The sequence below is a fragment of the Malurus melanocephalus genome, unplaced genomic scaffold (assembly GCF_030028575.1).
Source record: "Malurus melanocephalus ecotype Western Australia unplaced genomic scaffold, MMel_1.1 scaffold_13, whole genome shotgun sequence".
Classification (NCBI taxonomy): Eukaryota; Metazoa; Chordata; class Aves; order Passeriformes; family Maluridae; genus Malurus; species Malurus melanocephalus.
The window spans coordinates 1,504,768-1,517,220 of NW_026623245.1; the positions used below are offsets into that span (position 1 = coordinate 1,504,768).

Genomic DNA, 12,453 nt, shown 5'->3' on the forward strand with positions numbered 1-12,453 from the left:
GTTTTGACAAGTACATCCATGGCACTGATGCAATTATTCCCCAAACTGAAACAAGGTTTTCCACAGATGTTACAAACCAACATGGAACAATCCAGCATGGACAAGATCACAGTGAAGTGTTAAGTGTCAGGTTAACACAATGCTAGAAATTCCGAATTCCCACATGAATCCGTGTCTGATTCCAACAGTCAGTAATAACCTCTTTAAGTACACTGAGTGCTCTCCGTGTCTCCTCCCCTGGGATCCCAGGCATCCCCAGGGAACACCCCCAAGCACGGTGCCTGTACACTCAGCTTTCAGGAGCACTCAGGTGTGAGGCTTCTGCCTCCCCSCAGGCTACCAGAGCCTCTCAGTTTGATTCCAAGCCATCCATCAAGCCCCAGCTTTCCTGCCTTGGGGAATTTCACACGTGACAGGAACTCAACTGACCCCTCCATGAAACAGCCCATCCTTTAACACTTCAACTACCGCAAAGCACAAACTTCCCAGTAGCCAGAGGGGAGTGAACACCTACACATGTAAAAAGTGATTTAAAATTCAAAGGAGCTCTCTAGTTTGGAGAGTAAATGCCTTTACTCCTGGCAGAATACCAGCCCTGCAATATTTGCATGGCCCCTCACATGTGACTAAAACCCTGATAGACTGGAGAGTGAAAAGGGGAGAAGTGTGTAAAACRGTTAAAAGGGCAGTTCAATATAGCTTGGACATTAAAGGCATGGTAACTGGTTTTAACACTTAAGTAAGAATACTTCTTTATTTTAAAGAAATTCTAATAAACTTGTATCTATCAGCAATTTTTGGAGCAACATCCACAATCCTGAATATCCAAAGGTACCTAAATGCCAGCAATTCTGCCTGGTAGTGGAGCACTTGGACTGGCTGCTACTGTGGGGCCAATGCAGGACAGGGAATGCTTTGTATTCCAATACAGATCAATCCTGTCAGWGTTTGTGCCTTCTGTTGCACCAGTTGTGGAACACTAATGCCTGGTGGAAAGTGATTGCCATTAGGAAAAGAAAAAGCATATGGGCCTTAGCAGGCAGCATGTATATCGATGTGCAGGGGCTGCCCAGGAGAGATGGGTGGGAAGTGCTAGGAAGTTTTTCCATGGTTGGTCACAGCAGTGACAGGTGGGAATTCTCACTGCACTCAAGAGTTTTGGAAAGCACACACTGTGTGTGTGTACACGGGAGGAGAAGCAGACTTCAGCACAGGCTGGGCCACGATGTGTGGGGAGCGGCAGAGCAAAGGCTTTCGCCCAGGTCTGGGCTCTCCTGCCAGGAAGGAGTAGGGAAGTGTGGAAGGGCACTCAAAGCCACACCAAAGGGACACTGGTGACAGCTGCAGTGCCCAGCTGTGGCATGTCCACATGTACAACACCATACTCAGCTCTGCATCCAGAGGACACAGGACCAGCTCCTACTACTGCACAAGACTTCTTTCTCTTCTTAGATCCTCACTGCATTTACTACAAATTCACAAATGAATTCTAAGCCCAACAAATTTCATCACACTCTTCCTACAAAAAATTCATTTACAAGACTAAATGCACATGTAAATAACCTCGCTCACCRGCACAAAATTTGCTTCAGTTCTGAAAATACAGCCAACAGTACCTAACATACTACAGGAGTAACTGAACACACAGCATGAATTCTATAAATAGAATTCACATACAAGTATTCATCATTCACACACACATTACCTCTGTACCTGTAAACAGTGATAAAAAWTTTGACCAAATATATAAACAACCATCCATACAAGTATCTCAAAACACTGATTTTACTTCTGTTACCCTTACAGCCGTAACAATCGAAGAAAATTTAGAAATAATTCCAGGCAAAACATAACAYAACAAACAATTACTGACCTGATAGTAAGTTTTTATTTGTTTCACCAAAATAGACAAATTTTGGATCCTTAATGATGCATCATTGTTTACTTTTTTGTTTATCCTCTGATTAGCAGACTTTGGATTGCTGCAAAAAGAAAAAAAAAAGAATAAATTAAACACACTGAACATCAATCTTTAAAGCTTTCTCTATAAAACAAATGAAATTTAATGTGCCAGCACAACCATTCCTTGTCTTGACTACCATGCGTTATTTTCCTCTCCGCAAATCTATAAGGATTTGTGGGATGGAAATAGCTTGAAATGTGTCTCTGACATAGCCAGTCAGCCCCACACTCTTGTTTGCCATCAATAGAGTCTGTAACTGGGAGCACCCACCACAATTCCTGGGGAATGGGTCTGACAGAAAAGTTTTTTGTGGCTGTATGATATTATTTCACTACCACGAGGCACAAGAAACAAAATGTARTTTGTAATTTTTAGAACAATATTGAATATKMAATACATYGTATTAACACACATTAAACTATTAYAAATATATTTACARATYAATGAGATGTGTCAACGAAKAGATTATTAATTGGAGTTTTTGTCRTGTACTATMATATATTACCAGATTTTTCTCTGGTTTGCCTTGGCTTGAGAGAGGAAATCAATCACATTTTCCTTCACAAAGCAGAAAGGATCTGAGGAAATGCAGATGAGCCACTCTTTTTCAATACCTCGTAACACACCGAGCTATTAACACTCACACGAGAGAATGACAACCATTCGCTGGGATTTTTCAAGAAAAACCACGTAGAATCAAAGCTCCCCCCACAACACTCTCTGAAATGTTTAAAGAAYTCATAAGGGATTGCCAGTGTGACATTTCTTACTTTCACAGAGACATTTCTTACTTTTACAGAGATGCTTTACAGTTTAACAATGCAAATTTTTGGTATTTAATGGCATTATTGTATTGTTTAATGATATTATTATCAGATAAATGAGAGCTGGCTGGGATGCTGCACTCAAAAGGAACTACCAACTTCTCCCAGTCAAACCAGGGCTTCCTGCAGAGATTTGTGTCCRATGGCTCTGGTTTTATTCAACATTGTCATTAGTGATTTAGACAATGGAATACAGAATACACTTTTCAGAACTGCCAYYAGCAAATTCTGGGARAAAAAMCCCAAAAATTTGCAATGGAGAATGATCCTGGTAATGTGCAAAAGTAATGGAGTTCAATAACTCACACACAGGCAAAGGATTAGAGTCAAATCAAATACAGAAAGAGCAGTCATTTGCTGTAAAACAAAAATGGCCTTTTTGAACATTATGGGATCATGACTTRTTCTGCTGCAATTTATCCCTTAGACTGGTAGTTTCACATACTCTCTATACGAAAACTACGTATTTTTCACTTAAATTGAAATTACCTACACAAATTTTATTTGCTTTTTACTCCTTGCTTAACTTTTATCGTATCAGATTTTTTTTTCAAAGATATATTTACGTCTTTTCTTTGGTTTATTGCTATCAGCATTTCCTAGCCAGTGAGCACAAATAGAAATAACAGCAAAAAAACACTTCTGGGAAAGGAAGTCAGGTCATATGAGAAATGCATCTCCAACACAGACATTTTTTAAAGAAATGGAGTAAGCAGAACATCTTTTTTTTCTGTATATTAATATAAATCTAGGAAAATTAGGACAGGGATAATTCCCTTATTGCTAAATGTTCATCACCACGTTCCTAAAAATATTATAAACCATTAAATTATATTTTAGAATGTATTAGCCTAAACTATGTGACCTTGGATTTATTAGTTCRGCCAACCTGTAGCTGTAAAAGCAACTAAATAGGCTAAAAATAATTATGCTTTGCAGATGTACAGAACTGGACTCCTTTCCACACTGAATTCATTCAAATTTGTTAAAATCAGAAGAGAAAATCCACAATAAATCCCGCTGACCTACAGAGATCAGCTGAAGTCTCCTATTTCTACATTCATATCTCCAAAAGGCCGATTTGGGCCCTTAATCTTAATCTCTAATCTTAATGACCATGGGATTATCTCTGGGCTTTTCCATCATCTTCAGTAGCATTTCTACAGCCACACATTTCAGATGCCTCTCCCTTCAGAGCACTCAAAACAGAGGGCACTAGGGTTTCCTGGATATTGTAACAGCTCTTATTTTAGCATCAGCACAAAAATTAKTGGGCAACCATGAGAACTCAAAACACAAATGTCATAAAAGCTCAGGCTTTACATTTTCTCATTTCAAAAGCTGTATTAGATTACTGAGATTGATCCTGGATAAACAAAAACTTCTAACATTTGCAGAGCGCTGAATCTTCATGAGATGGGGGGGGATCAGCCCAGCCAGCAGGGAAAGGCTGTTTTAACAACTTCACCTTCCTTTATGACAAGCTGATCTGCTTAGAGCCAAAATAATTCATTCCTGTAGCTTAAAAAAGTAAGAAAGGGTTTTTGGTTTTTTTTTGGGTTTTTTTTTGTTTTGTTTTGTTTTGGCTTTCTGTTGTTGGCTTAAATTGCAGGAAGCAGTTTACTGAGGCTGTCAATTTTTGCTGGGAACACTTGGGCCACAGATGTGCTCTGGAACTTTACCATTTGAAAAAACCCCACAGTCCAGTTACAAGAAACTCTGCTAATGCAGGTGATCAGCAATTAAAATCAGAATGTCAGCCTTGGGACAATCTGGTGCACAGAACAAGTTCATTTTCATAATTTTAAACTCTTCCAAAAGACTATGGCAAAGGGTCCAAYAGAAACCCCAAACTCCAAGTTTACTCAACACTTTTCAGCAGAACTTAAAAATAGGTAACGGTAACAAGAATTTTAACCCACTGTTTTTGAGATTCAGTAAAACCAAGGTAGTGAGATAACAGTGCTAACATTACTAATCTCTACCAATCATTTTTAATTTAATTAAACATGTACCCTCAACATGTAAACTCACTATTTGTAGTAGATCCCTTTCTTTTTTTTTTTTTTTTTTTTGGTAATGAATGTCCTCTTGCCTCATTATTCTTCAATCATGGGAGGTCAGTTGTCATTGACACTCTCAATTAATACACGTTAGCCATGACTAGGGTGAGTGACTGGGCAAGAAAATTGTTTTCAATGCTTCCCAGAATGAACTCCCTGYTCTCAGCACCTTCCAGTGAAAATAGGACTTGACCTCTGTGCTAGAGTAATTGAGATTTTCTAACCACATTATGTCATTAAATGATTATAAACACAGAYTATTTATAGGTTACCTACTAAAATGACCCACATGCTGAAAAGCAAATGTTTAAAACTGAGGGATTTTTCTACCAAGTGGTCTCTGTGCTTGTATTTAGCAGAGTTCCCTCATCTTCGGTCACTGATTTATTTCTACCTTTCACATTGCGTTAGAACTGTCAGGTTTGTGTATGGAACAGCCAAGCACAGACCTGACAGATCCGTCCTCACACCGCTGTTACTGAAAGGACCATGGTTAGGTCCTTGAACAGGAGATTCCTTATTTAATAAAAAAAAACAACAAACTAAACCCACCTTCATTCCCAATACTGACAACCAGGTCTCATTTTCTCAAAAACTCTTTAATCCACAAAACAGCACTTTAAATATCCTTCAAATGATCAGTATTGTCCATCATCTTAAGCRGTGATGTCCTAATTAGTCCCTCTCAAAAAGGAAATTATACAGCAGGATGTTRGCCACACATTTCCACTATATTCTGTTTGTGGAATTGTATTTTTCAGGCTAAGTCATGGCATGTTAGTTTTTTTACTCAGCATGAAATCTGATATGCAAATATTTTTCACACAGAAAGACAAAATTCTAAACATGARCTGCCAAAACCTGTAATGCTCACATGAGCATCTTTAAACTAGTTTACATTTCTTGAAAACTAATTTATTTAAGATTTTAAAAAAGTACTTGTACCCGTATGTTGAATTGCTGAATTTTTATGACCAGTAAAATGTTTATAATGATTATACTTTTATTAATGCAAAACAATTCTGTTTATTAGAATACATTAGGTCCAATGACACTGAAATAAACTGGTGGGAATACAGGATGCAAATTAAATAATTTTGGAGACAAACTGGTTCCAAAATAGACCTTTATAAGACACAGCGTTAAAAAGCAGCTTTTTTAAACCATAAGGTTCTAGTGGCTACTACAAGCATTTTAAAGGCCATCCCTGCTCTGAACTGCTCCTTTTATGAGGTGGGGATACTGAGCTGCTTCAGTGGCAAACAGCCCAGCAAAATAGGGCAAATCTGTCTAGAAGTCGATAGGAAGCAGAGCGGTAAAAGATACCCTTAAGCAATTTTACATTTAAGAGCAACCTACTTATGACAAGATACATTAATTTCARTAGCAATAAAACCAGACAGAAGCATCTATCCCAATAATGCATTAGTTTAAAACTCCTGATTACAGAGGTAACTTCAGTGATTTTGAAATACTACCAGTGTCATGAATCACAGATTGAGACTTCATATAATCAGGGATTACGTGTCTTTAATTTTTCATTGACCAAAAACTATCAGAAATGGGAATGTGATAGCTTAATGGCCTCATGCTTAAATCTATGCAGACTGCAAACCAGTTGTGTCCTCCCTTGCCATCTGTTCCTTGATGGTACTTAATGATTAAGTCTGGTATCAWAATGCACCCTAATTTTAAATATACCATTGTTTGAATGTATTTGATGAGTTCAGTGAAATGCTACCCTTTGGTTTAGCTTACAGTAGCACAGCATTCACATGTACAAATAAATGTTGCTTGTCTAATAAAGTTTTATTTTCTGCCAAGTCCTTTTAATTGGAACGCTGAAGTTCACTCTTGGCACCTATCAAATATTTCAGTAATTACTGATAACAAAATTTTGGGATAGATTTTAAAAAACAAAGGAATATCTCCATTATTTACTATTGGCAAGAAAATAATAACACMCTCAAAATGTGTTTTACAAAGTGATTTATTACTGGAGTGTCATTTTACGGACAAAACAATAAAAAAGTCAAAATAAAACTGAGGAAAAAATGATAATCTTCAAATTGCTTAAATATTTGACATTCTACCTTTTAACTGTACAACACCTACCCTACAACTTCTACCCTAGAGGTTTTTTGGGCAGCAACCAATGTGGAGTTGAAATGGTCATGTAGTTCTGCAGCATCTGCTCAAACATCTGAAGATATCCCAAGCACTGAGATACACTTTGCCACAAAATCAGTATTAATACCTCARTTTAGGGGCACCTTACTAACTCTGCACTTAGCAAGGACTGACTGCGTGCACCAGAAGTTCAACAGCTGTATCCAGTGGTTTTTGCCTCGTGATCATGCTTTAGGAAGCAGGCCCAACATCAAAAGTCTTTGGCCCTTGCACAAACCCCCACTTCCTAGGATTATGTCCAACATCATAAACTGTTAGGAGACTGAAGCCCTATGCCTACTTAAAAACAACAACCAAACCACAACCAACTGGCCTAACCCAAACTGAGTGGCTGGTGGGGATCACAGGGAGCACTGCCAAGAACACATCCATGGATACTGAGCATATGCAGACAGCTCCCCTGCTCTCAGCCTCAGCTCAGCATCTCAGCGGGCTCAACTGCTCCCAGGGCAACTGCACAGCACCTCAGCATCCTGGCTGGCACTCCCAGCACAAGAGCTGCTGCATTTCTCACAGCTGGAGGGTGCTAGAAGAGCTGTAGCTGCGTTGTGCCCAGTAACCATGCGTCTCCCTGCTCCACGGATGGGGACCTGCCTGMTGCACATCACAACTGGAGTGGTCCCACTGGAGTGGCAGTATCARCATGAAGAGGCATCTCCTCAAGCTCTACACTCCCACATTCACATGTGAATGTGGCAACAGTCAGGCAAAACCATAGTATATTCAACAGGTCTGCTGACTAATCTTTTCCTTCCTCCCAGAGTTTAAAAAAAAAGAGTCCAGAATAGCCCAGATTTTTTTATTCTCTTTTCCTTTGTAGCACTAAGGAAGATGCATGCAGGTGAGCAAAATGTTTGAGAAAACAAGAAAGGACATAAAATAGTTCACCTGACATTGACTAATGACTTTTAGCACTGAATTAACATTCCCCCAAAAATCCTAATTTTCAAGTTTGCAGAGCAATCTCTGTCTTTATCATCAAACAGTATAACTTTATCACTATTGCTTCATCKTGACCTTGACTATTCTTTTCCTATCACACTAAAAGGTACAATGTAAAGAAAATTAAGCTTTTTGCCAAAAATTTAAGCTAGTGAGTCGCTACTGACTGCACCAAGTAACCCGGGTGAGCTCCTCACAACAAATCAATGAATGCAGAGCAGCCTCTGCCCCACAGCTGGGAAAAGCTGAACTGGCTTCCACCAAATTAACAAGTGTCACTCATAGAAAGGAAAATGTATGGGATTGAGAGCACAACAAAACACTTAACATAAACACACCTAGATATTAAAAAATTGAGAATTACTAGAAGAAACATCAAGAAACAAAACTTTTTTTTGAGGAAACATATGAGAACCAAGAAGTCTGACAGAAGTCACTCTACAACACATTGTTCAAGGGACATCTTTTTGGCTGGCTCAGCTGGTTTTGGAGAGTTTTTTTAACTACAAAAGGCTTTGCAAGAAATATCATTTGAAAAGGGAGAACTAAATTGCTACAGTACTTAYACCACACCATTTTCCAAATTAAACTAAACTCCAAGGTGCCCAGGATGCAAGAGGATACAGGCCAAAGGTCAGGAGAGAAAGAAGATGGACATGCTACAGAAGCAAAATATTGAGGCTCATGAAGACTGAAGTTTTGATTTCTGCTTCAACACTACATGTTATTTTCCCTCTCAGGGTCAATGTTTTTTACTTTTGAAATGAGTTCAAATTCTCAAGACCTATTCAGCTGAGTATTAATTAAAAGTGGCTGAGTAGTGCTTGACTTTGTGATTAACACCTCAAAGCAACTGACCACTAGAACACTGCAAACATTGCCACCCCCAGTAATCCTGTGACAACAGTAAGATCAGCTTTACACATGAGCACGCCCAGATTTCCATCACAAGATGCAGCATGACTTGGCACCAAACATCCCAGGGCACTGAAGTGAGGGAATGTTTTCACAGTGCACCTTGGGAGGRTCATTCTGCAAACATGCAGGCATCAGTTTAGAAGAAACATCAGAAGCAGCTATAAAAGATGCAGAATAGGGCCAGCAAGTTGTCATCACTGCCAGGAAGCAGCAAGCAGTACAGAAGAGAAGGCAATGAACACTGCCCTGAGCAAATGACATTTGTGGAGCTAACACACTTTCTAAGATATTTAAAGTATTAATATAAGGGGAAATTMCTGTGTAGGATTTAAAAGCAATACACATTTATGCAGTCTTCTTTATTTAAGCTTAAAAAAAAACCTTTTAAGAGAAGTTTGCATGTACAAGTTTTTCTCATCTATCCCAAGAAACAGCACCAGAGCAGCATGTGCTTTGCTTTATTTGATAATCACAGCACTACCAAAATTAATTCCTCCTTCGAAAGACCTGGAAAAATGTTCACTCATTTTACTCTTGACTTTTAACTTGGCTACAAATTCTCAAAAAAAAATKTAGTTATTACGTAAGATTCACAAGAGTCTGACCACAGGTAAACACCTCAGCACYGACTATTAGTAAATGCAGGAAATACTGATGTGAGATCAGCCAAGTGAGATGGCACCATAGCTACCCAGACATTGCAGTTTTAGTGACTAAAAAGATATTCAGTCACAAAAATAGCACTAGATTTCCACTAAATAGCTCTGGTTAGAACACAATGACTTTAGATAATTTTCCTTCCTTACAAAGGGAAATAAACCCCCTGTAAGCAAATTATTAACAATAAAATACACATTTTCATCTTTCTCCACACTCATTTTTAGACTAGCATCTACCTTTGTCTACGTTCTCTTACAGTATCTGTATTCTGGTTTTGCCCAGCAAGTGTATTCCCAAGCTACCAGGAAATTCCACCAGACACTTTYTGCTCAGGGGCTTATTTAAGAAAAACAAAGATACCACACAGAAAAAAACTAGAGCAAACATTTCCCTGAAGCTTAAACCAAGATAAAATTCTGCAATAAACCTAAGCGGACTGTCTCCCATCACAATAGGAAAGAAAGCAAGTACTGGAGTGTCTCTAAATGTGTAGTACAGATTCCAAGACTCACTCAATGGCCAGGAATATGATACACACCATTTATGTGTTCATCCCTTACTATTTTCCAGTCCAAAAATACAACATCAGGTAATTTTTGCTTGTGTCAAGYAGTAGCCTTGCTTCAATTCAAAGCCTTGGCATCAATCAATTCATGAAACGAAGGGCAAGTATTTTGCAAACAATGCTCAACAACAACTGCCTTCAAGATAAAGACTAGATGCTAAAAGCAAACAAATACAGAGCCTCTCACACAGTTATTCCCCAATAATCTTTGACCATTGGGATCATGTGCTCTAACAAAACAGCATTTTGGAAAAATGTCTTGATCCCTAAATAATTACTACCTAGGGAAAAGTGGTGCACTATGAAAGACAAGGAAGACAACAAATTACTATTTAGCCTAGACAAAAAAGAGAAGGAATCAAAATAAGAATAACATATGAACAGACAAAAAACTTAAAAGACCCTTCTTAACAGAAGAAACGAATTAGGAAAATCAAGAAGTATGCTTCTCAAATTTGGTATAGGRTAAGATGTGCTTGATCAAGCAACCAAACACAGTTAACTAAGCTCGTTTTTAAAAGAAAGATCAGAGCACAGCAGTACTTGGCAAACATTGGTGGTGTAGAGATCCCAGCCATGAAACCTAAAGAAGCAGAGCCTTGCCAGGGGAAGGTGCAAGCTAATCAGCCAGGTGTCTGTAGCTAACCTAAAACTGCATTTTACTGCTGCCATTATTCTCCTGGAGTGCTTTGAAACAGCATGTAGAATGTGAGTGAAATGAAAATTATTCTAAAAATGAAACTGTAAAGCCATAGTGAATACTTGTCTTCTCTTTGCCAGAATGCTTTCAATGCTGAGACAAGTTATTTTGATTTTAGATCTAAGATTGCTATTTATGGAAAAGGTAGACAGACTACATAGAAACTTTCAAATGTATGAAAAAATGRGTTTTAATCCATCTTTTATTCCCTGGCCCTAGTTACTAGCCTAGACTAAGGATGGGGTAAGTAGCAAGCTACCAAAATAAGACAGAGTCAAAGAAAGACAACTAAGATGGTACATGAAGGAGAGAGGAAAGAAGTGGATGTATATATGGAGAGGAAGATTAGATTAYTGAATTCCTAATCTTCAAAATTTTACAGGGAAAAAGCATGAACTACAGYGTAGTTTACTGCTCAGAAATATATGAGGGTACCCAGGATGAATGAAAGTGGGTATCAGCTGTGGATAAAGGTATAAAAGCATAACAAGAAGTAGTAAAACATAGACATAAGTCAAGATCAAGCATTTCAAGCACGGCATTTGCAAACTCATTAAAAAAACCCCTATATTTATCAAAAACACAAGCACCTCACAAATGCAGGAATCAGCCTACGCCCACCTCACCTGCCCAATCCAGAACTCACTGCAAGCTGATGGTCCAGTCTAAAAGTATTCATCATTACACTAAGACCTTCATTCTCCTTCTCTTTAATCAAAAGGTTTTAATTCCAACAGTCCTGGTGCACATTTTGCTGGACCACTTATCAAAGAATTTGCTTCTTTACAAAAAAAGAAGACTGTTACAAATTTAGCTGTATTGAAGAAAAATCTTGGCCCTGCTGCTGCAGAACCACTCTTGACAGCAACAATTCTCAGAGTCCCAGTGACCTTGCATCCGTGGAAACCTGACAGAGCACATCTGGGAAGTGTGGACTTAACAGTATTTGACCTTTTCCTAAAACACATGCTCCTACTCCTACTGCCAAAGTGACCCCTTTCCTCTTCTCAAAACGCTTCCATTTCCCCACCCAGCCAGTGCCTGGCTGAAGCCACCTCTCCCCTCTTGGTCTTCCCAAGAAGGAGTTAATTGGATTGAGTGGCTGTTCCTGCACTCTTTCACACAGCCAGGCAGCTGGCTCCRGCACTGGAGACCGAGTCCAGTTTTCAGGGAAAGATATAGGCAAGCCAGAAGTATGGGCTGGCAGGCTCAACAGCTYGGAAAAAAAAGCACACAACTGAAGGCTGAGAGCTCAGAGCAGGAGCCAAGGAAGCTGTCCACATTCTAGGCACACACCACCATAGTGGTGGAAGGAAACAGGCAGCCAGTCCACCTGGAAAATTTGATGGTGTGAAAGGTCTGCAAGTGGATCCAGTCTGCGAAAAACAGTGGAAGAATGGTAAAAGGGGAAAACCCCAGGAGAATAATAAAAGACTTCATCTTTGAAGCAGTTTACAGCATGTCTGGATGCAAAGACTGATATGGAAAGTATCACTTAATATACGAAATGAAGACCAAAGTTATAAATGGCACACTGGGATGAAAGCAGCCAGCTTTTCCAGACAGTGGATTAACTCAGTTCCAGAGTTTGGTTCTGTACGTTACCAACTCTGCAAACAGTCTGGGTC

The 12,453-nt window shown here is 39.0% G+C and overlaps 1 protein-coding gene across 1 annotated transcript in view; it reads right to left on the bottom strand.

Moving 5' to 3' along the window:
• CCDC88A (coiled-coil domain containing 88A) overlaps positions 1 to 12,453 on the bottom strand; it is a 62,351-nt gene that overhangs the window by 45,168 nt on the left and 4,730 nt on the right. Inside the window, exon 3 of the mRNA XM_057382229.1 lies at positions 1,874 to 1,982. Coding sequence (XP_057238212.1) covers positions 1,874 to 1,982 — 109 coding nt within the window. The remainder of the gene's footprint in view (positions 1 to 1,873; positions 1,983 to 12,453) is intronic.